At 36.3% G+C, this 21,919-nt stretch overlaps 1 protein-coding gene across 1 annotated transcript in view; it reads left to right on the top strand.

Moving 5' to 3' along the window:
• The window catches only part of LOC139122028 (serine/threonine-protein kinase ULK3-like), an 88,939-nt gene that overhangs the window by 13,159 nt on the left and 53,861 nt on the right, over positions 1-21,919 (top strand). Inside the window, exons 11-14 of the mRNA XM_070687391.1 lie at positions 1,968-2,035; positions 2,478-2,553; positions 7,076-7,163; positions 10,552-10,618. Of these exons, the coding sequence (XP_070543492.1) occupies positions 1,968-2,035; positions 2,478-2,553; positions 7,076-7,163; positions 10,552-10,597 (278 nt within the window). The 3' untranslated portion in view covers positions 10,598-10,618. The remainder of the gene's footprint in view (positions 1-1,967; positions 2,036-2,477; positions 2,554-7,075; positions 7,164-10,551; positions 10,619-21,919) is intronic.

The raw sequence follows: 21,919 nt of genomic DNA, 5'->3' as shown, positions 1-21,919 counted from the left end.
GTTTCACTGAATTATGTAATTTTGGATGAAATGAGAGGTAAGAGATGAGTACCATTGCCCTGTACACCACAATACAAAGTTTTTTTAGGCCGGAAAGGGGAGGGGAATTGGGGGATTGTTGTTGTTTTGTTTAAAAAAAAGCAACTCAACTGCAATATTAGGACTGAAGATGTCGTTCAAGAGATTTTATCTTAAAATTGAACACTGTCTCAGGAAAAGACATATATTGTACTGAAATGATATTGATTTTTAATTTTCACATTTTAACCATAGTTCTGTATATGTGTACATTCAGTTCCTGGATGTCCAGATAAAAGTAGATCCGTGATTTGCCATTAAATACCAGAGATTCTGTTCGTGATCAGTAAAATATCACTTGTAAAATCACTTGATATCAGGTCTGTCATGAAATCTTTGCCTCACTGTTGCACTGTCCACGATATATGATAACGCCCTCTAGTGGTCATATTGAAAATTAGGAATTGTCGTGGCAGCTTTTATTTTCATACTTCACATCAGTAAAACCATAGGGAACAGATGAAAGGACCCTGGGGTGGGGAGGAGGGTTTTTTGTGCAACGGTTTACCTTATTTGATTTTATTAATTTTGACTGTGATATTTCAAATAAAGCTTTCGACTCCAAACTGTCTGACTGTGTTTTCAATACCTACAATTCCTTATCTCCTCTTCAACCAGTGTACATACCACTCTAATTGCTGCGCAAACATTGCCAACTTGTTAATGACTGCGCGTATCAGCGGATTAGCTTAATAAGTCAACACCACAGCCGTCCCACACGTAGTGAAATAAGGATTTTAATGCGTGTGGGACGGCTGTGGTGTTGACTCAATCACTTAATCCGCTGATACCGACAGCGGATTAGCAAGTTGGCAATGTTTTCGGAGCAATTACAGTGGTGTATACACAAGTTGGAGAGGAGATAAGGACTTGTCGGTAATATATAAAGCAGTCAGACGGTGTGGAGTTGAACTCTTTATTTAAAATATCACAGTCAAAATTAATAAAATCAAATAAGGTAAACCGTTGCACAAAAAAACCTCCTCTTATTCACTACGTGTGGGACGGCTGTGGTGTTGACTTATTAAGCTAATCCGCTGATACGCACAGTCATTAACAAGTTGGCAATGTTTGCACAGCAATTAGAGTGGTATATACACTGGTTGAAGAGGAGATAAGGAATTGTAGGTATTGAAAACACAGTCAGACAGTTTGGAGTCGAAAGCTTTATTTGAAATACCACAGTCAAAATTAATAAAATCAAATAAGGTAAACCGTTGCACAAAAAAACCTCCTCCCCCACCCCAGGGTCCTTTCATCTGTTCCCTATGGTAAAACTAAGGTATACTAATATCTTTATTTTCATTTTCATGCATACTCTAAGTAACTTAATCTTTCCCAAAGTGAGTGTACAGTTACTCATATCCATTGTGTACCTGTCTTGCTCACCTTGTAAATAGCCTTTCTTAGGTCACTATATTTTCGAAGAAGAGAACTAAGGCATATTAACAGTGTCTTACTTGTAAACTTGTGAACAACAAATGATTAAATGTGCTTTTAAGTATTTTGGATTTATGTGCGGTGAAGAGATAACAAAATCGTAATGTCTAGGTGCAGATTTTGCAAAACTATGAATGCAAAGGTTTCAGAATTAGACTTACCATCCTGGTATTGTGTCATCTAGATCCAGCAAATTGTGACATCAGTCCAGAGGTTTCTGTTGTGCAAAAAATCTGACGGGACCCAGAAATACATCAGCAGTGACGTGCTATAATCACAATGAATTGAGTCGTTGACATTATGTACAAAACATTTGCAATGGTCATGATGCCGTTGCTGTTCACAGAACTCCCACGTATAACATTGCATGGAAATACACTGCAGCATAAACCTATTCTGCAGTCTAACTGAAAATTTGTCTTTTTCTTTACTATGTTTTCCATTTGTAGAGGAATTATCAACAGATAATGGCACAATACTTCAAGCTATTCAGAAGATAAGAATTGCTGAGATGAGGGTAAGTATGAACTTAGAAAATAGTCCACCAGCTGGATTGAGTAATAACCATACTGTGGGTCACACATTTGGATTTCATAAAATCACACAATATTTGACTTGTTGGTTGAGATCCCTGTAATTTTTGCACAAATTACTGAAACCATATTCAATAATGGTCCAAACTCTATTTACGCAAAGGTGAGAACAGTTTTACTGGTTTTAGGATAACAGATGCCTTTATAATTGTTTTGTTAACATAAACCCTTTAATAGTGTTGTATTTATTCTTGTATTTTCTGTAAATATGTCATATAAGATTTGTCAGAAGACCAAGTCTTGAAATTTGTCCATCATCTGTCCCACTGCTCAATTGATGAAGTGGACAGGCAGTGCTCTTATCTCATAAAAGAACAGCTTTTGTTGTCAAACCCATTGGTGCATATGCTTTCTTGGTTTCCCCAGGAGGAAGAGGAGCAGTATGAGGGCGCTCTTCATATGTACCAGGAAGCTCTAGAAACGCTGCTGCCAATTTTACAAGGTGTGCAATTTCAAATATGAACAGGTTCCAAAGTATTTAGAAAAACATTAAAGGGACAACAGCTGTAGTTTTTGATAATGTTATTTTAATCTTATTCCAAGAAAAATAACGTTTTGCTTTTCTCCCATAAATATGTTGGAATACCAGCCTTGCAAACACTATGTATTACATAAAATGTTATTGTTGACAAAATTGTATATCAACAATGACATCAGACATTGCATGAATACAAGCTGTTCAGGAATTGAAAAATTAAAAACTTTGCATTTGGACATGATGAAGATTGGAAAAAGAAAGTGTATTTTACAAAAACAATGAAAGAAATAGAAATATACGGACTTATTTTGAATTCCAGTTTTCTTTAGTCATAATTGTATTTTCATTGTAACCATGAGATTAAGTTATACATAACACCCTCGCAGAAAGCCTGATTATGATTACCTGTATTCTTAGAAGTGTACATCTGAGTATGCATATCAATGTTGTACTGTACAAATCATTGTGAAAATGAACAAGTATCTTTTCCATTTTGGTTCATGTTTTGGTTGTGGTGTCAATTGTCTGGTACAAATGGCTTGACATTAACAAGGAAAGTCAAGAAAATGCAAAAGCTACTATTTTTCCTGGCTCTGTAAAATTATATGATCATCTGTGCCCAATGCATAGGCAGTTTGTTCTGTAGTATGGCAAAGCATATAACATGTTTATTAGGCGTAATTTACATGTAAGTAAATCTCCTTATGACCGGTCATAAATGTAATAGTCAGGAAGAGACACTTTGGTTTTATGTGGAAAGAGCTTTACTATCCTCCTAATCAGGGTGGACAATGAGATAGGTACCTTCACAGTGATTATTTTCATGGTGTTATGGTTTTCTGTGAGTCTTTGTCATGCAGACATATTTTCATCGATACAGTGTAATCACTGAATTTGTCAGTGCAAAGTTTCATCACTTGTGAGGGAAACATTCTTTATGTAGTATGTTATGTTGTTTGTACAACTATTTGTTCATTTTTTGTGGTGTTATCATTCTCTTAAAAACAAGATAGTTTCCCCTTTGTGCAAAAATCCAAACAACTGAAGCAGTTGAAATTTGTTTGCTTGATGCAAAGGTGTAGATCAAAAAGAGATTGTGTTACTAGTATTATGATAAGATTGTAGATTTTACCTGCAAATATAAATTATGCTAAAAAGTTTGTAAAAATTGTTATATCATGAGTTGGCCTTCCTGTCACAGTCAATGTCAGTGTGCCAACATTGAACAGAATTAACCCTTGGAACACAGGACATAACTTTTGTATGAAATCAACATATAACATCGGGAAAAATGAAAAAAAAAGATAGGGATGGTCATTCAAGCAAGGCTTCTAACTATCACTTGTAAAATATCTTCCTAAAAACAGACAAGTTTTATGCAAGAATTAGGTTGCGTAGGTAATAGGGATGTACTAGAGGTAAAGTCATTGACAAAATTTAGTGTTTTCAAAGCAACTAATAAGGTGGTGAATTAAACTATAGATGGCAGATGGCTTTTCCATTTTAGATTATCTACAGAAAGTTTTCCATTAATAAATTTTTATCTTTCCATTCTAAAAATATATTCACATGCTAGAGAGAATAGCCCGAAAGGCTCATAAAACTAGAAATCTGAAAACTCATAAATTCCCTGGAGAGTGTGTGTAAAGAATTCTGCGACTATAACCACATTTTAAGTATCCGTATGAGACCTGTATAACTTTTCATTTCAAGACAAGTACTAAGAATTACTATAAAAACATTAAGTTAATGAAACATAAACTTTCAGATATTTGAAATGCGACAAGTGCTGGCTTTGATACGTGAAAAGGCTTAGTATTTTGAAAATGTATTCTAACTTTTCGCATTTTGAGATAACTGTTACTTATGATCAAATATTAGTTTTGTAAGATTGGTATCATTAGAATAGGTCTTTTTAGCTCCCATAGCCATATGTATATATGGCAATGGAAGCTATTCTTATAGGCTAGGGAAATGTCTGTATGTATGTATGTCTGTATGTCTGTGTGTCTGTATGTCTGTATGTCTGTATGTCTGTATGTCTGTCCGTCAACATCAAAAACTCCAAACCGCTGTACATTTCATCTTGATATTTGGTGTGTACATGGATGATGGGCTGTAGATGAGATTTTGTTCAAATGAAGTTGTCGTTGCCAAAAATATGCAAATTAAGTGAAAAAATGTAAAAACAGTCAAAATTGAAAAAACTCAATAACAACTGAGCAGATTACATGAAAAATTAGCATGTAAGTACTTTGGGCTGACATGAAATGATTGTGCACATCTTGGGTCAGTATCTTGGACTTGCTATTTTCATGAATTTTTTTGTAATTTTCTCCCATTTTTGGTCAAAAAATCTCCTGCTCTGAAACCACAAGTCCGATTGATTTGAAACTTTGTATGGAAGTGCATAGGAGTGACCTTTCCCAAATTTGGGCAAATCGTGGTGAAATTTGCATATTTTTAGTTTACACGTCCATAGACTCCCATGTATAAGGCAGATCTCCATAGACTCCCATGTATAAGGCCACGAAAAATAAAAATTTAGTTTCTCATCGTATTCATATTGCAAAAAGGATGCAGTGACACAATTTTTAGTCCCCACGGATGAAGTCCAGTGAGCTTATAGATTGGGTCATGTCCGTCTGTTCGTCCGTCCGTGAGTCCATCCGTTCACGCAGATATCTCAGATATTTTGACAAAATGTCATGTGACCTTGATGACCTTTGATCTCAAATATACATATTTGTCCATAACTCAGTAACCACAAGTGTTACCACCCTTCATATATGGTATGATGGGATAGCTTATGACGCCACATATTGTACCTCATTAATTATGCACATATCTAATTTTGAACGAGCCAATAGAGCTAGAGGTCTGATTTTTGGTATATAGGGATAACTTAGCAAAACAATTTTTTTGACAAAATGTCACGTGACCTCAGTGACCTTTGACCTCAAATATACATATTTGTCCATAACTCAGTAACCACAAGTGCTACAGCCTTCATGTATGGTATGATGGGACACCTTATGACGCCACATATTGTACCTCATTAATTATGCGCATATCTAATTTTGAGCGAGCCAATAGAGCTAGAGGTCTGATTTTTGGTATATAGGGATAACTTAGCAATACAATTTTTTTGACAAAATGTCACGTGACCTCGGTGACCTTTGACCTCAAATATACATATTTGTCCATAACTCAGTAACCACAATTGCTACACCCTTCATGTATGGTATGATGGGACAGCTTATGACGCCACATATTGTACCTCATTAATTATGCACATATCTAATTTTGAGCGAGCCAATAGAGCTAGAGGTCTGATTTTGGTATATATGGATTATTTAGCAATACAATTTTTTTTGACAAAATGTCACGTGACCTGGGTGACCTTTTACCTCAATATACATATTTTTCCATAACTCGGTAACCACAAGTGCTACAGCCTTCATGTTTGGTATGATTGGACACCTTATGACGCCACATACTGTACCTCAATAATTATGCGCATATCTCATTCTGAGCGAGCCAATAGAGCTGGATGTCTGATTTTTGGCATATAGGGATACTATAGGAGAGAAATTTTTTGACCAAATGTCATGTGACCTCGATGACCTTTTACCTAAAATATATGTTTATGTCAATAAATAATAACCACAAGCTATGTCCATTGTATTTAGTAGGATGGGAGGCCTTATGACAACACACACTTTACCTCATTAATTATGTACACATCTAATTCTGGGCAAGCGAATAGAGCTAGAGATCTGATTTTTTGGCATATAGGGATTAATTAGCAATATAATTTTTTTTTTCAAAATGTCATGTGACCTCGATGACCTTTGACCTTGATTATACATATATATGCATATTTCAGTAACCACAAGTTCTATACCCTCCAATTTTGATAGGTTATTAGACCTTAAGATGTCACATCTTGTACCTCATTTATAATGCGCATATGTATTTCTTGGCTGGCCAATACTGCTAGAGGTCTGATCTTTTTTCCCGATTTAGAACCATAACTTAGACATGCCTCATGTGTTTCAAATTGGGAACAACGACATAGACCTATGTGCCCATAGATCTCAATATATACACTCCAGTGATACTTCTTAATGACCACATTTTCCTGCCCCATCAAGACTAATACTCCTATTACAAGTGGGGACTATGTCATTGCAAATGACTTGTTGAGTTAATGGTTGTATCACAGTATTCGATATATCTAATTCTGTATTTTTTCCATTTTATATTCTGATAATTACATTAAACATATTTCACTGTCTCCAGTACATTTCATTTAAGTATTTTCACTTCATGCACTTTATCCCTTTCACACATGTTCAAATATCTGACCAGAGAACAAACACTAAATAGTCCAGGATGGGAGCTACAGTGTCATTGACGCTATTTTTTCATTCACACACTCCTTGTTTTGTGAAACTAATATGTAAATCATCATTTTTTGTAGTTGAAAAAAAGGGCGTACGAAGAGACATTTACACAAAGAAGTTCAAAGATACCTGGCACAGGCTGAAGCTATCAAAGTGTATATTCCGGTTAGTTTTTGTCTTTTTGTATCTGGGCAGTAGCTACAATTTGGATGATATTTTGTCTATTCTTTGCTTTAAAGCAAATGCATTTTCTTATCATTTCTCCTCAACATATGTCGGAATACAGTGCATCTTGTTTGAATGATGTCATGTTTTATTGTTGACAAATTAAATCTCCACTGGACAAGGATTTAACCATCAACAATGATAGTTGACATAACACGTAATACTATATAGCTGTGTGCACACTTTACAACACGTGGCATTTTTATAGTACCATTTTGAATGTGGAACGAGAACATATATTACAGAGAGAACATGATGATAGAAAATACATCAAAAGTTATACACGTGGAGTTTACACAGGTCATCTTCATCAATACTTGAATGCTTGTTAGGCCAAGAAAAATAAAAAGTTTGTTTCTCACCCTCCCGCATGTCAATTAAGACCCGGCAAATCAACCATTTTTTCTGCTCATGAGGAAATACAATAAAAAAGAACAAATGCAAAAGTACACGACGATAGCGCATAACACAGTGCTGTTAAAACAGAACTGTAAACAAAATAACTGACACTAACATTCCATTCAGAACTGTACACATATGTCACTGTTATATTAAGCTGTCAAAACTGTGCATTGCTGCACTAAAAGTCAAACCACAGAACTGTTGCTTTCAAAAATACTGGAGCAACACTGCTGTGCATTTATCTCTAAGTGCAGTCCTATGTTGTTTTTATGTTTATTGGGCATTCTTGTTGGTTGAAGAATTAAAGGTCTGGTGAAATGCCCATGTTGCAAAATCACAAAAATACAGTTGATGGTCTATAAAACAGTTGCATTCATTTCTTTTTTCGTTTAGCGCGCGTGATTATGAAATATGGCAAAAGAAAAATGCAATGTGGGCGTGTCCCCCGAGCCTCTCCAGTCGACTTTTTTCGGCTTTCCGAAGTTTGCCCGACGTCGTATCTCATAACGGGAAGTGAAGTATTTCACACCTCCATAAGCTCCCACGGGGGGTAACTTCTAGGGTTTCCGCTTACATGATCAGGACAGTGTCCTCCTTCACTTTGGGAAGACGTTGTTCTTTTGGTGGCTGTGACAGCGGCAAGAACATGAACGGCTCAACTGTAAACTTTTTCAAGTTCCCGTCAAGTGTGGAGTGTTTGAACCATAATGTGCTTGTCTCGGCTGGTTTGTACGATCGGCCACGGTCCCTCGGCTGAGCCTGCCTCGCTACTCGCTACACAGAAGGTTGGGACCGCAATGCAAGTCAACTGCATGAACACCAAAACTGAACGTTGTGACTGCCATTAAAATGCACTAGTCTACAACACGGAACGTCGTGACCGCAATGCAAATCGACAGTAAAAAACGTAAATGGGACCGTGATTAAAATGCACTACAACTACGACACGGAAGGTTGGAACCACGATGCAAATCAGCTGCTAGCTGCAGTACAGTAGCTCGAGGTTTTGCCTGGGTATTTGGGTCGGACGGCAAAATACCCAGGCAAAACCTCGAGCTACTGTCCTGCAGCTAATCAGCTGCATGAACAGCAACACTGAACGTTGAGACTACCATTAAAAACGAACAACAACACGGAACGTAGAGATCATGATACAAATCATGGAGGTAGAGTCCTCCATGATACAAATCGACAGCAACACGGAACGCGTCGTTGGGACGGCAATTACTGAGGCTGAATTGAAGAACAACGGGGAATACCGGACCACGAGGAACGCGATGCAACTCGACCACAACATGGAATGTTTAAGACCGTGATTAAAATGCACAACACAGAACATCTAGACCGCAATCAGTGTAAATCAACTATAACACCGAACCTTGTTGCCTCGATTAAAATGCGTATGTCTGCTATGTATAGCAAAAGTTTCAATTCTCGCGACGGCGAGCGTTCCTATGACCGCTGTACACTGGACAAAATGACGTCAAATTTATCACAAGGGCTCGATTGCGTGTGTGTAAGTTTCAATTCTCGCGAGAGCCATTTATGCATGCTGTACACTAGACTAGATGACGTCAATCTCTCGCGAGACTTAGCTCGATTGCAAATACGTACGACGCGACGGAAAGAACGCAATAATACGGAAGTAGACACAGTTTTTGCGAATCGCCGGAGAGAGAAGCGCAGATTAAACAAAAGACTAAAAAACCCACGTTTTTTCTTTATTTACCATATTTTTTAAACAAAAATCAGTTTCGCCACTGTGGCGAATTAGGATCGATTTTTTTTCGCCACTTCGGATTTCGATTCGCATTGGCGAACGTGGCGAATGGGCAGCGCGAAGCCTGTTTTGTTAGTGGATACCGGGCAGAGATAAGGCGGCGTTGGACCGCTATTCGATGTAAATGAACACACTGTGACATCACAGACGGCCAACCTTGACTCCCGCTGAGGGCGTGACCTGAGTGTCGCAAACTGACCCCATGAAAGCCGCGCATAAAAATATCAAAAAAATTAACACTTGCGCGTACTTTTAGGTTGCAATTTTGTTGCGAGTGTAATAGTATTGACCTCCTGGAAGATATTCTGTCACACGACCGGGACCATTTCACCAGACCTTTAAAAAAAAATTGAAAGAAAAAACCCTGCATCACCGCATCATTTTTTGCAATATGTTTAGTATGAGAAACAAACTTTTTATTTTCTTGACCTTACTTGATGACTTGGAGCAACTTTTTGCAATCAGTCTTTCTGTTTGTCAGCACTGGAGTAAATGTTTACAAAGTGATTCTCCAGGAATTCCACAATGAGAGAAAAATCACGATAATTCATTATTTCCACAGCAAATCAGTGTTTTCTTCAGAATGACAGATGTTCATGGAGCAATGAAAAAGAGCACTGTCTTTGTAATGGCTACTCGTAATTCAGCCAGGAGAAAATATTGCTCTTGTAAGGCAGTACTCCACTGATACAAATAGAACACAGGTCAGCATCAACAGTGAATAGTAAAATAAAAGAATTCGGTTTTTCAAGTAACGATTTCAGCAACCTGCTCCCTTTGAAATTTCATGGGTGAATGTTGATAAGGACCTCATTTGCCAAGAGTTTGACTTATATGGTATGAAAGGTGACACACACACCACACACACACACACACACACACACACACACACACAAGCTCAAGTCTTTAAGTTTTACCTGGCTAAGATCTTTTGACGGTATCGCATGAGGCTCAAAAAGTCTTTTTCATTCTCTGGAAGCTGAAAACTTTTCAATTTCACACATGTATACCCAGGACCTTCTAACTATGGCAGCTTTGCATAGCTGCCGTTATATGTACAGCACCTACTGTGCCTCAAAATCTGACATCTCTGTTCAATCATAGGTGTAGATGGCTAATTTTTTCATGATTTATTTTTCATGTCAGATTAACAAGATGGAAGTCAAACAAATATCCATTGAAGACAGCGTAAAGGAAACCCAAGACAGCACTAGTAAGTTAGCTTTTCTGTGACTTCTAAAGACTTGTGAAAACAAATGACATTTCATAATATACCGTTCATCAGTAAATCTGTGATTTATATTCGTAAAAGTAGAGGTACAGTCGTTAGAAAATTTTCTTTCACAGCTCACATGAGTCAAGGAAACTACATTCAAATGATATTCTATCATCGACATTATAATGTTTACCGTACATTATTTCTGTAAACATTGCACAGAAGAATTAAACAATCTGTTAGCAGGGTCTTTAAATCAAAGCACAATAGTGAGTCTTCCAGAATGATCCATTTTAATTTTCAGAAGCAGATATCGATGTTGACACCTTGTCTTAAGTGCATTAGAGGGCAGTAGGCCAAAATGACATCATTTTGAAAATTGTGTGAGTGTGCTTATTTCACACATGTCATTTAAAATTATACCAATATGTGTGTATTTACATATATTAACAATATTAATGTGTGGAATTAATATCACAAATGCATGTGGTATTATAATTTCAGGAAAAATGTTTTTGTAGAAAGGGAGATATACCATGTATCTCAGTTTTAAAGTGTTTGTGATAGAGGGCGCTCTATAGATTTCTCATCTGTTAAATTCATTCCCATTGAAATATCAGTTGCTATTCAGTAATGGTCTTAATAGGCCCACAAACTTAGTTTGGTGTTTGCCCATTCATTTAAGTGTTATTTTGTTCAATAGTTGAGACTGTTCTCATATTAGAGTCAAAGAAAGTGTGCCAATGCAACAGTAAAGCACTGTTTCCTCTCCAAAAAAAAATCTAAATAGGGAAGATTGAAAGAAAATCATTTCACTATGGAGGTATTGATCTTATAAAGCATCTTAGACACTCAGGAACATTAAAAACCAACAAAACCACCCTTATCGTCAGTTCGTTAAGAGGTCTTTTAGTGTTGAAGAAATCTAGTGTTCCGGACTATCATTGTCTGTACCGTATTCTCTACAAATCTTAAGGACCTTTAAAGTTTTACGACGTCTTTATTTTGTTAAACTTTAGTATCAAGTACAGTATGTGTGTGGTATCCGCAGTCATTTATTTTTAACTCAAAGGCTTTAAGGAGAACACACCAAACTGATACTTACCCCAGCAAAGCTCTGAAGATTCTTCTCAGAAGATGAAAACAGTAATACAACTTGCATCTTGAGTTGTTTCCTTTCTATTGTCTTGCATTTCTTATGAATCATGTCACTGCTGCCATCAATTTATTTACCTCTGCAGTGGAGCGTACATAAATAAATCGGCATTATTGTGCATTTCACTCACAGCGTGAGAAACTCAGCCTGTCTGGGTGTGCAGTCTGTTGGCATAGTAATGGCTCAGACTTGATGAAAGCTGAAAATCCCAATCTAGTGGATAAAACTTTCAGTGTAAAGTTCTTTGAAGGTCCATGAAAACCGTGTGACCGTGGGAAAACTAATGTCTTGATTCTGTGAGACAAAGATTGCTTCAAAATTGTATAATGGACAAGTCTGTGCAGTGATTAGTTAAATAATTTCACAACCGGATCAGTTGAATGCTGTAAATTTTCCCACCAAAATTTTTTGCAAAATTTTACCAATTTTTAATGAATTATTTCTAATTTTTTAACAACTTTGGACCAAATGGACATTACTTTTCATTGGCTACTGTTTTTGATCAAAATTTGGAAAAAATCTGAAAAAAAATTTGTGTGGGTAAATTTTATAATTTTAAAAGGCGGAAAAATTGACTTTAAATAATGCTTTTACAGGGTTAAGAGGGGCAATAATGAATTTAGGCTACATAGTACATAGTCCATTGAATACTGAGAAAGTGTAATATATTCAGTAAATTTTGATGTAGTCCTCATTTTTTTGTATCCTTGATTGTTGATTTTTTAACATTTTTGTTCTTGAAAAATTATTTCTCATTGTCCTTCCATTCGGCAAAGATAATTGTAGGCTTGATTTTAGGGTTGACTTAAAGGTTACATGAAAACATTTAAATAAATTAGGTAGATCTCTAATTAAAATCACAGTTTGATTGTCAGTAACTGTTTTTTTTATTGCGGTTATTTTGATTGTCAGTAGCTGTATTTTTATTATCTCGCCTGAAGTCAATTTGCTGTATTTACTCTTTTTATGAAGTGAAAACTACTGAATGCTATGCTGATAAGAATCAAGACTGTCCATTGTGTGACTGTGTTACTGAGTCCAGTACAGATCTCATGTTTGGACATTCTAGAGAGAAAAAGGCTAGGGTTAAAAATACATAGGTTACAATGTTGACTTGCAGAAAATAGAAAAGTCTGGTGTCAGTCACAGCGCTTGATTAGTAAACTGTTAAGCTAGGAAATAGAGTAGTATTTTGTGGATTTTTTTCGTCTCTGCACTTATTTTAAAATTTCTTTCTTGAGAAGTGTACGGTATTTGTTCATGCTAATCGGTGAAATCAATAGATGTTTTTTGAATCTTAGTGTTTGACAACAAGGGGGAAAAATCTAAACAGTTTCTCATTTTACAAATTGGAAAAGCAAGGTTGTACCCATGGGATCACTTTCTGTATTACTGCTGGGATTTTATCTGATGCATATGTAAATTTTGAGCTGTAATCCAATGCTATCAAACAAAATGATGAATATCTCCAGTCCTGCAATTTACAACCACTAAAAGTGCAAAATTACAGCCCTCAGAATGCCGTAGCCGTGCCGAGCCGCTTTCAATGTAACTACTGCCTTTTAAAAATTTGCAATTCTATTAAAAATCGTCCTGAAATAAAAGTGAAATTGAAAACAGGGTCAGAGATCAAATGAAACTGGCAAATGCTGTGTTTGTGACTGTTGTGAAGGAAAAAACGGCGGAATTTTCTCGAGAACAATAATGAAGCTTATGTGAACCAGAAATGCGTTGTGCAATTATTTTGCTGTTTAGGATGGCCAAAAGATTTCTAGTATTACACAGGGGATGTTTTTGTAACAGTGGAAAAGCCTTTCAATAAAGGTTACTGTTAGAGTGTGATTATGTAGTAGTATTTCATTTAGGTATTCCTGGACTCTACATTGATTACCTGTCACACTAGTGAAAACGTCAAGGTTTAGCATTCATCCAATCATCACTCGTGAAGACTACAGCATCTGTACAAACTCTGTGCAGCTGTTCTCAATCATTAATTGTTCCTATTTCACTTTTTCCCACACCAAATGTGAAAGTTCCAGGTTCCAGGGTGATTGAAACCTGTGTTAAGAGAGTTGGTTTGATGTTTGGTTTATTATAGTTAAGGTGTTTTTTAATACATTGACAGCTCCCCAATCAAAAATCATCTACTGTGCTATGAGAATGTGAAAACAATATCCATAACGCCACCTGGTCTGGCCGACCATGCAAGCCGACTTTGTAGTGATTTTAGGAATGTCAAAGCTTCAGTGTACTGCGCAATTGTCGTACTAGTGTGTTACCCATTCATGTCAGTATTATAACACTTAACATTCAACTTGAAATATTTTAGTGCACAGCAGTTATTTTTATCATTATCAGTTCCATTGGAGTGAGTCGTATTATAATAATGGATCCATCTTCTGTTAAAAAAAAACATGCAAATTTACATTTTGCGTCATGATAACTGTTCATTGAATTAAAGCCCCACTCCCCATAGCTGTGATGGTTGATGGATGCTACAATATTCTTATCCAACTACCCATATCATGTAAGAATGTCCAGTGTTCAGCTGGTCGATACAGTATTGACATGAGAACAGTGATTGTTAACAATTTCATTCATGTCTGGATTAGAATTCATTTATCAACTATAAACATTCTTTTTTTTGCACATTGCATTCTGTTGGCAAAGTTAGTACCCGGTGCTTTGACATACCCAAGGAAGCAGAAATTGCATTTGTTTTATCAAACAAAATTAATCAGTCGAAACTTTTATCAAAAGTTACTGCTTTTGTCCCTTTAAGTTCTCTGTTTCAGACTATTTTTGAAACAGCAAGGTTGATCTTTAATGCAGTGTGAAAGAAAATCAAGAACATACGATTATATCTCATTTTATCCTGAATTTCTCAAGCAATAGGTATCTATGTTGTAGCACATTTTGATGTGTTTTTATCCTTTCTTGTGGAACTTCTGAAAAAATCGATCACTGGCTTCAGAAAATGTGACAAATGTTTCCTTGGAAAATTTGGGAAAGAGTTGTCAGGTGATGTAAACATAATACCAGATGGAAAAAAAATAATTTACTATCAAACAAGAATGCCTGATGTCATTTCCTTTCATTTAAACTTTTGTGATTCAAATTGAACAGAAGAGGAGAAATATTGGGAAAAACAATTTATCTTCCTTCATATTTTGGTGGAGAAGACATTGTTTTCAAATAACAGTGTAGACAATGAAGATTTAGATATTTTCATAACCCATGACCTCAGAATAAGGGTAACTCACATATTGTTTCATTATAAGTAGGTCGAGGTGTTGATTCACTTGCAAGAGAGCTTTTTGCAAGTACAGTTGAATTAACATCATAATTTCCACAACAAGACAGCTACTTGTTATCTGAGTTTAGGTACCCTGATGACAGCTCCCCACAGAGACACACCTGCCCCTCCCCACCGAGACACACTTGCCCCTCCCCAACGCATTGATCTTTCATGTCATAATTGTTCAGGTACTGCATGAGGCATTGAGGTTGACAGCCCAGATATCTCATAGGTCAATCCCATTGCAGGATTAGCTGAATGGAAAATGGAAGAGAAGCCGATGGAATTTATTAAATGCCGGCATGCTGACAGAAAATCAATGTGTAGTTTTCCAGGAGCAACACCTGGAAAACTTAGATGACTACTAAAGGCTATAAAAAGCTGACTGCCATTATATCAACACGGTGAAACATAAAACTGCTAAGTTGTGTATAATAATTCCATGAAAGTACACTTTTAACATTGTTTTACCTCAGTACGGAACATTTATCACCCTTTCCGCATCCTCCAGCAATGGCCAGGGAAGTATCTCACAAACAAACAGACCCTTGATTCAATTTCAGCCTAATCTTCAGAATCACCTAAACAAACTTTGTGCTTTCCATCATGTCTGCTCTAATCTGTTATATTTCTCCTTTTCATTTGTTGACCCCAGGCAGGTTGAAAAAATCCCATTTTCAATATTGGTTGTGTCAGTTTGAAGCCTGCAGCCAGCATACCTATCACTGCCAATCTACCTGCCACTGTCTCCCTGCCAATTCACAATACTTTATTGATTTTGGAGATAAAATTACCATGCAGCCAGAAGCCAGTAGAGTGGAAAAATACAAACGACAGCCACCGATCATGGCTGAGGAAAAAATATACTCAGCAGTACACTATATTATCACCATATCAAGAACTATCTGGGATATTTTTTCTTTTATGGACTTATTCTTATCTAACAATCTATGCTTAATTTGGTCTAACTTTTTCTTATCAGCATTCAAGTTTGTCCCTGTGCTTAAACATTGACATAACAGCAGAGAGACTGTTTCCAAGGATTGTGCATTGCATATTCAGCATAGAGGTGTCAAGTGTGTGTCACTGTGCCAAGATTGCAACCAACCCTTTCACACCATCAAACTCTGCTGCATTCCAACTTTCAGTCCAGTGGATGGACTTTTTTATACATGGAAGTGAGAGTGATGAGCATATTATTTTTGAATTTTACAAACTTTTGTTGCCATATGATTGTTTCAAGTAGGCGTTTTGTCAGTTGCCATGAATTTTCTATATGAACTAACTTTCAATCCCCTTCTCAATATTTTGTTTTCTTCCCTACTGAAAGGGCAACTAGCTTCAATTTTTGATGATTTTTTTTCACCAGTTTTGTTTCATTTTGTCAATGGCAATTACTCCCTGAAGATATTGAAATATCAACTATTTAGCTTGTCAGTACAACTGTTTATATGTGTAAAATGCACTGTTATTGTTGACATTTGAATTCTAGCCCAGACCAGAAATCACTTGTCAACAATAACAATGCAGGCTGACTTGGCAAACTACATACTGTGTATCTCAACATGCTTTGAGGAGTAGAACTTGCTGTTGGCGTACAAAACAAAAATAATGAAAAAAAGTAGCAGTCAATAGCCCTTCAATTGCGCATGGCATAAATCTCTTCAGAGAACAACAGAAATGTGAACTTCAAACACATAGAATAGCTGAGACCGTGATTCCCCGAGTTGGTTTATAAGACTTGCTGTGGACTGTAGATTGGAGACAGGAACTTCTCAGTCATCAATATTGAAACATCTTTGGAAAAAACGCCTGAAAGATAATACCTGTCATATATTGGAGATATCTTGTCAACTCAGAGAAAAAAAAGAGCAATCAAGGTAGACATGTTTGATGTGGGTAAGCAGTAGGATGTACGGTACACTGCTGGTAGGATGGTACTCAGTTCCTTAAAACACATTATCTGTGTTTGGTTTTTGTAACTACAAGTACGAAGGAACAGACTAGAACATCACTTTGCTGAAGTAAGTAATGCCACTCATATTGCCGTGTATAGATTTTCCGAGAATACTTTCTCATTTGGCGATCATTTTGCTGTGCCTATTAGGTTATAGGTATGGCTTCAGGTGACCAAATCTTGAGTTCATTTGAGGCCTAGTGTCTCTCCTGTAACCATGGCAACCACAGAATTTTAATTTTATCCAGTCGAGTATTGACATTAGAGTGACAAGTCTGCCCTCCGATGAAAGGATTTTTGACGTGTGACAGCTAAAACTGAAATGTTCAAATTAGAGAAAACTGTTGATGGCTGTAAACCGTATCTCACAAGTGTAATGTGATATTGTTGAGAATGGCTGTTTCTTTGCACAGCCAACCAGTAGATCAAACAGGCAGAGTGGGCAAACACGCTGTAAATTCAAGGAAAAAAGGCAATCAATAGTGCTCATTTCGCCCCCAAATTAGAAATCTACCCAACAATTTCAAGCTGCCTTCATGATTTGAACATTTTCATCATCAACTTTAAACTAAGAAAGTGAAAGTAGAATCCATGCTGTTGTTTGTCATAATTCTACTGAGGGTTGATGTGTATGTTTTTAACTATTGCTGGATGATGACAGACAAGTTTCCTGCTTCATCATCGTGGTTTGGTCCAATACTGTTGTTTTCTGTGGCAAAATTGGACTTCAACACAATCAAATCAGGGTGAAAGAGTAACTAATTGACAAAATATGAATTTGAACTGTTTTGTAGAGACTCTTGAGTAACTCTAGGAGGCACTGCAAGCAAAGCGCTGCTTTTCCAGTAAAAAAAAGAATATTCATAAAAACACACATTTTCTCTTAGTTTACCTCCAGTTAATCACTGCGTAAATTGTAGCTTTTTGTTTTGGTTTCAAAATATGAGGAGCTATTCAGCGATAAAAATGGCAGATGATAAACTTGTTACATTCAGGTCTTGTTAAAGTGTAGCATTTTCCTTGGGTATGAAGTCGGTGAGCTTATCATGGTTGTGTCCAGTGATTTATCGTTGGTTCATGCACACACATACACACCGCTATCGCTAAACTGAGCATTGGTTTTCAAGTACCATCTTCATAGACTCACAGAGATAGCAACTAAGAGTACAAGTACACTCTAAAGAGGCATCAACAACACCACTTGTTACACTCGGATGAAGTGTTCTAAGATGAACAGTCCTCACTTGGTTAAAAAGAGATTGTATGTACAACATTATGCAAATCAGGTTTTTCCCTTGGAGGGTCGGTGATTCTGTGTTTTGCTCACCATAGGCATTGATAAAATAGATATACCGGGTAATTCTCTGTCACGAAATCCAAGACACATTATAATGCATAACACAATGTCAGGTTATTTCAGCATATGAGGAGAAATAGAATAGCCTTCGTCTGATATCATGCTATGCAGCACAAACACGGACGTTTCTTAAACAGAATTTTCTGTACAGCCTATCATGATAGCATGTTGAAATTTAAGGGGGCCCTGCACCTAACACAGTGTATTTTGCTCGAAATCACTTTTTCGCAAATGTTCATTCAATTTTAATTAATTTGTTAACCCAGGATTAAAATATTGGTTGGGTTCACCTTTTACCTTTTCAAGCAGTCGTAATTTGCGTGATAAAGAAGTGTTAATTTATGCAAATGTATGCATATCACCTGATTTTCTGGCTTCTCATTTGTCCCAAATTCAAGATTACCAAAGAATTTAACTCCAATCTGGCTTGGTCAAATTTGTCTGAAATTTTCATACTATGTTTTTTAAATGCTATGTAACGAAACAACTATTTTGCTTGACAATAAAGTTTTTAATAAGAGGCATTTTAATTTTGTTAATCGTGATTTTAACCACTTTTTTGAGTGTTAGTCTTTCAACCATGTCATTTTAGAAAAAGGATAGATAATGCAAAATAAAATAGTCATTTTTTTCTATATATACTCATGTTTCAAGCGAAATATTTCATTTCAGAAAATAGTATCAAGTTTTTGACAATAAATTAATTTTCACTGTTAATACCAAATTGAGATTTTTGGATGCCAAATATACACCCCCTTCATCCTCTGAGTAAACTATTGCTACCATACTAAACTTAAGATTCTTTGCTTTCTGAAAATATATAGTATAAGGGGGTTTTCCTTGTCATCTTAGATGAGAAATAATGTATTCCTTTGAAAAAAACTCTGTTTGCAACGTGCAGCTCTTAGCACCTTCAAAGTTTAAAAGTACAGAGTATTAACTACGGTATAAAGTGATTTTCTTGTATTTGTATTTCAGATGTAATGTTATTTGTGTAACTTGCCTTTTTCTGTCATGTACCAATACTATAGCTTGCTGTTAGCGTACAGTATGTGTTCAACATGATATAATTTTGTTGTAGTTCATAGTATATCTGTCTGAGTCAGCATTAGGATATAACATAATCATACTGCAAAATTTGTCTTTCTCAAGAAGTAGAAGAGGTACAAGAATGATAGCATTTGAAGGAATGGTGGCTGTAGCTGTTGATATCCATAATTTTTATTTTAAAATCAAGTACACTATCTTCTGCTTCTTTGATAATTGTAAATACATATTAATCGAGGGTACTTGTACAGTTTCCTGTCTGGAATTGTAGACAATAACATATAGCACAAAACACATATTATAGAGACTGTGCTGCCAAGTTCAATGCTAGATATGGTGGCAGAAGAACAAGTAACTATATTTCACAAAAAGAACATGTTCATGATAGTACAACATCAGTTGTTTGTATATAGATATTCTATTGTGAACAGTAATGAAGGGTTACAGTACATGCTTGTCAGAAAGGTTTAACAGGTCTGTTCTCAATGATCAGTTATTTTTGGTAGTATTTTAATCCATTTACCATCTGATGTGTGTCTCTAATTTATCTCTTTCCAGAGCAATTTCCTACTCTTGGTGGTAGCAAATATGTGGTGGTTTCTAGTCATTCATTTTCATTGCATCAATGGATCGTTTTGCTATTAGTGTGAAATAATTAGAAACAACTGGAGCACTTGTATCTCCAAAAAGTGCATCATGAACGTTAGGTCTCAAACCAAGTAAATGAGATTCTTTGTAAGAATGATAAACTCATCCCAGAAATACAACAAAAGTTACAATAATAAATGGCATGTTCAAGCCGAAAGTTAAATTGTAAGGTTCTGATATTCACAAGTGTTCTCTGCGGCATGGTAGTACATCACAATCGGCGCTTTTTTCTCTTTCCTTGAAGTGTTCTCTGTCTGATGACTTCTATATACAAGTCATAATTTGCTAGCTGGCAGCGTTTTTTTGCCTTGTACCAAGTTTTCACAAACTTTGTAGAGTTTGACAGTTAAGTCAATACTTGGAACTTTATACCCGAAAGGGATAGCAATTTGTGGTCAATCAACTATTATCCCATGCTCTGAGTTCCCCCTTTTTTTAACTCAACTTCTTGAATTCATTCCTCCAACTTCATCTATGTGCAAATTGCACAGGAAATTAGCAGTGCTTTACGACGGCCTTTCTCAGCATTTTAATCCTTGTAAAAAATGAAGAGAATAAATTGGATTCTATTTTAGAATGCTCTGAACGTTTGCTAAGCTCTAAATACAATTTCTTAATTTCAAGTAATATTGGATGTTTCAATGCTGGTATTAAAATTACCATAACTTTAATACCCTTTTCAAATATAAGAAGAATTCCTTTATGCCTTGAGCAGACGTATGAATAATATTGCACATACTGTAACCATGGAAATGGCATCAGTTTCATGCATTCTGTGACATGAATTGGAGAATGTGTTCATGTCAGCATGTGGGGCAGCCCCTCTGGGGTTAACAGGGTGCTAGCATTTGCTCAAACACTGCTACTCTTGGTGTTCCGTTGAGTACAGCCATGTAGATGGAGAGACTTCAAATGCTTAAAGCTGCAGGCAAATCCGGCGATAATGCAGCAATTTACTTGTAAATGCTCTTTGTTGTTAACCTTCTAGCTCACTACATTTTACAGCAAAATTCCCAGTTTTTTCCTATTTTTTGAAAAATTGTCAGAGTACATATAGTAGATTAACTATGATTATGCACCAAGTTTATACCACCATACTATCATCATCATGGCTATTAAACTTCAGAAATAATTTCTAGTTTATACTTGGAATTTGGCATTAATTTATTTCTTGTAAGGATGAATGATACATGCACATGAATATCATAAGAGTTTAGCTACTGTACATTCAAGTCTGGAAGTAGAATTGTCTGTATTGGTGAACTACAAACTTAGATAATGTTGAATTATTATTACAACATCTCTCTGCGTCCAGAGGTTTTCATCAAAGAATCTGATCAGTAGAATACATGTACTGTTGTAGTAAGATTCTCAGCTGTGTTTTTTGGCCATCCTTACATTAGGGGCCGTGGATAGTTAAACATGTGCAAGGTAAACGCAACGTCTGTGTTTAGGGGGAGGGGGTTTGGCTGTATTTCAATTACCTGTATTTCAGTTACCGTGCGTAAAAATCGCACTACATGTTTTCATATCACAACATCTCCCTACATGTTTTTATGTATCACAAAATATCACGCTAAATTGTTTGGCTTGTACCAGGCCAGTGCGGCACCAGCTCTATTCTACGTAGAGTTATAGAGTTATGCGCTACACCAGCATTCTTTTAGCATACATGTGGTTCACTGCATGAGTAAACTAACGTAACAGTCATTTCGGATACACTGTTTCATTTCATTCTATTTGTGGCATCATTGTTGACTTGGCGCTGAACAAAGATTGATTTTAGAGGGGGTATGCGGCTGGAGGGGGTGGGGGGTTGGTAATGTATGTGTGAT

The sequence above is a fragment of the Ptychodera flava genome, chromosome 21 (genome assembly GCF_041260155.1).
Source record: "Ptychodera flava strain L36383 chromosome 21, AS_Pfla_20210202, whole genome shotgun sequence".
Taxonomy (NCBI): Eukaryota; Metazoa; Hemichordata; class Enteropneusta; family Ptychoderidae; genus Ptychodera; species Ptychodera flava.
Note: the sequence above shows the minus strand (reverse complement) of the source record. Positions and strands in the feature narration are given on the sequence as shown.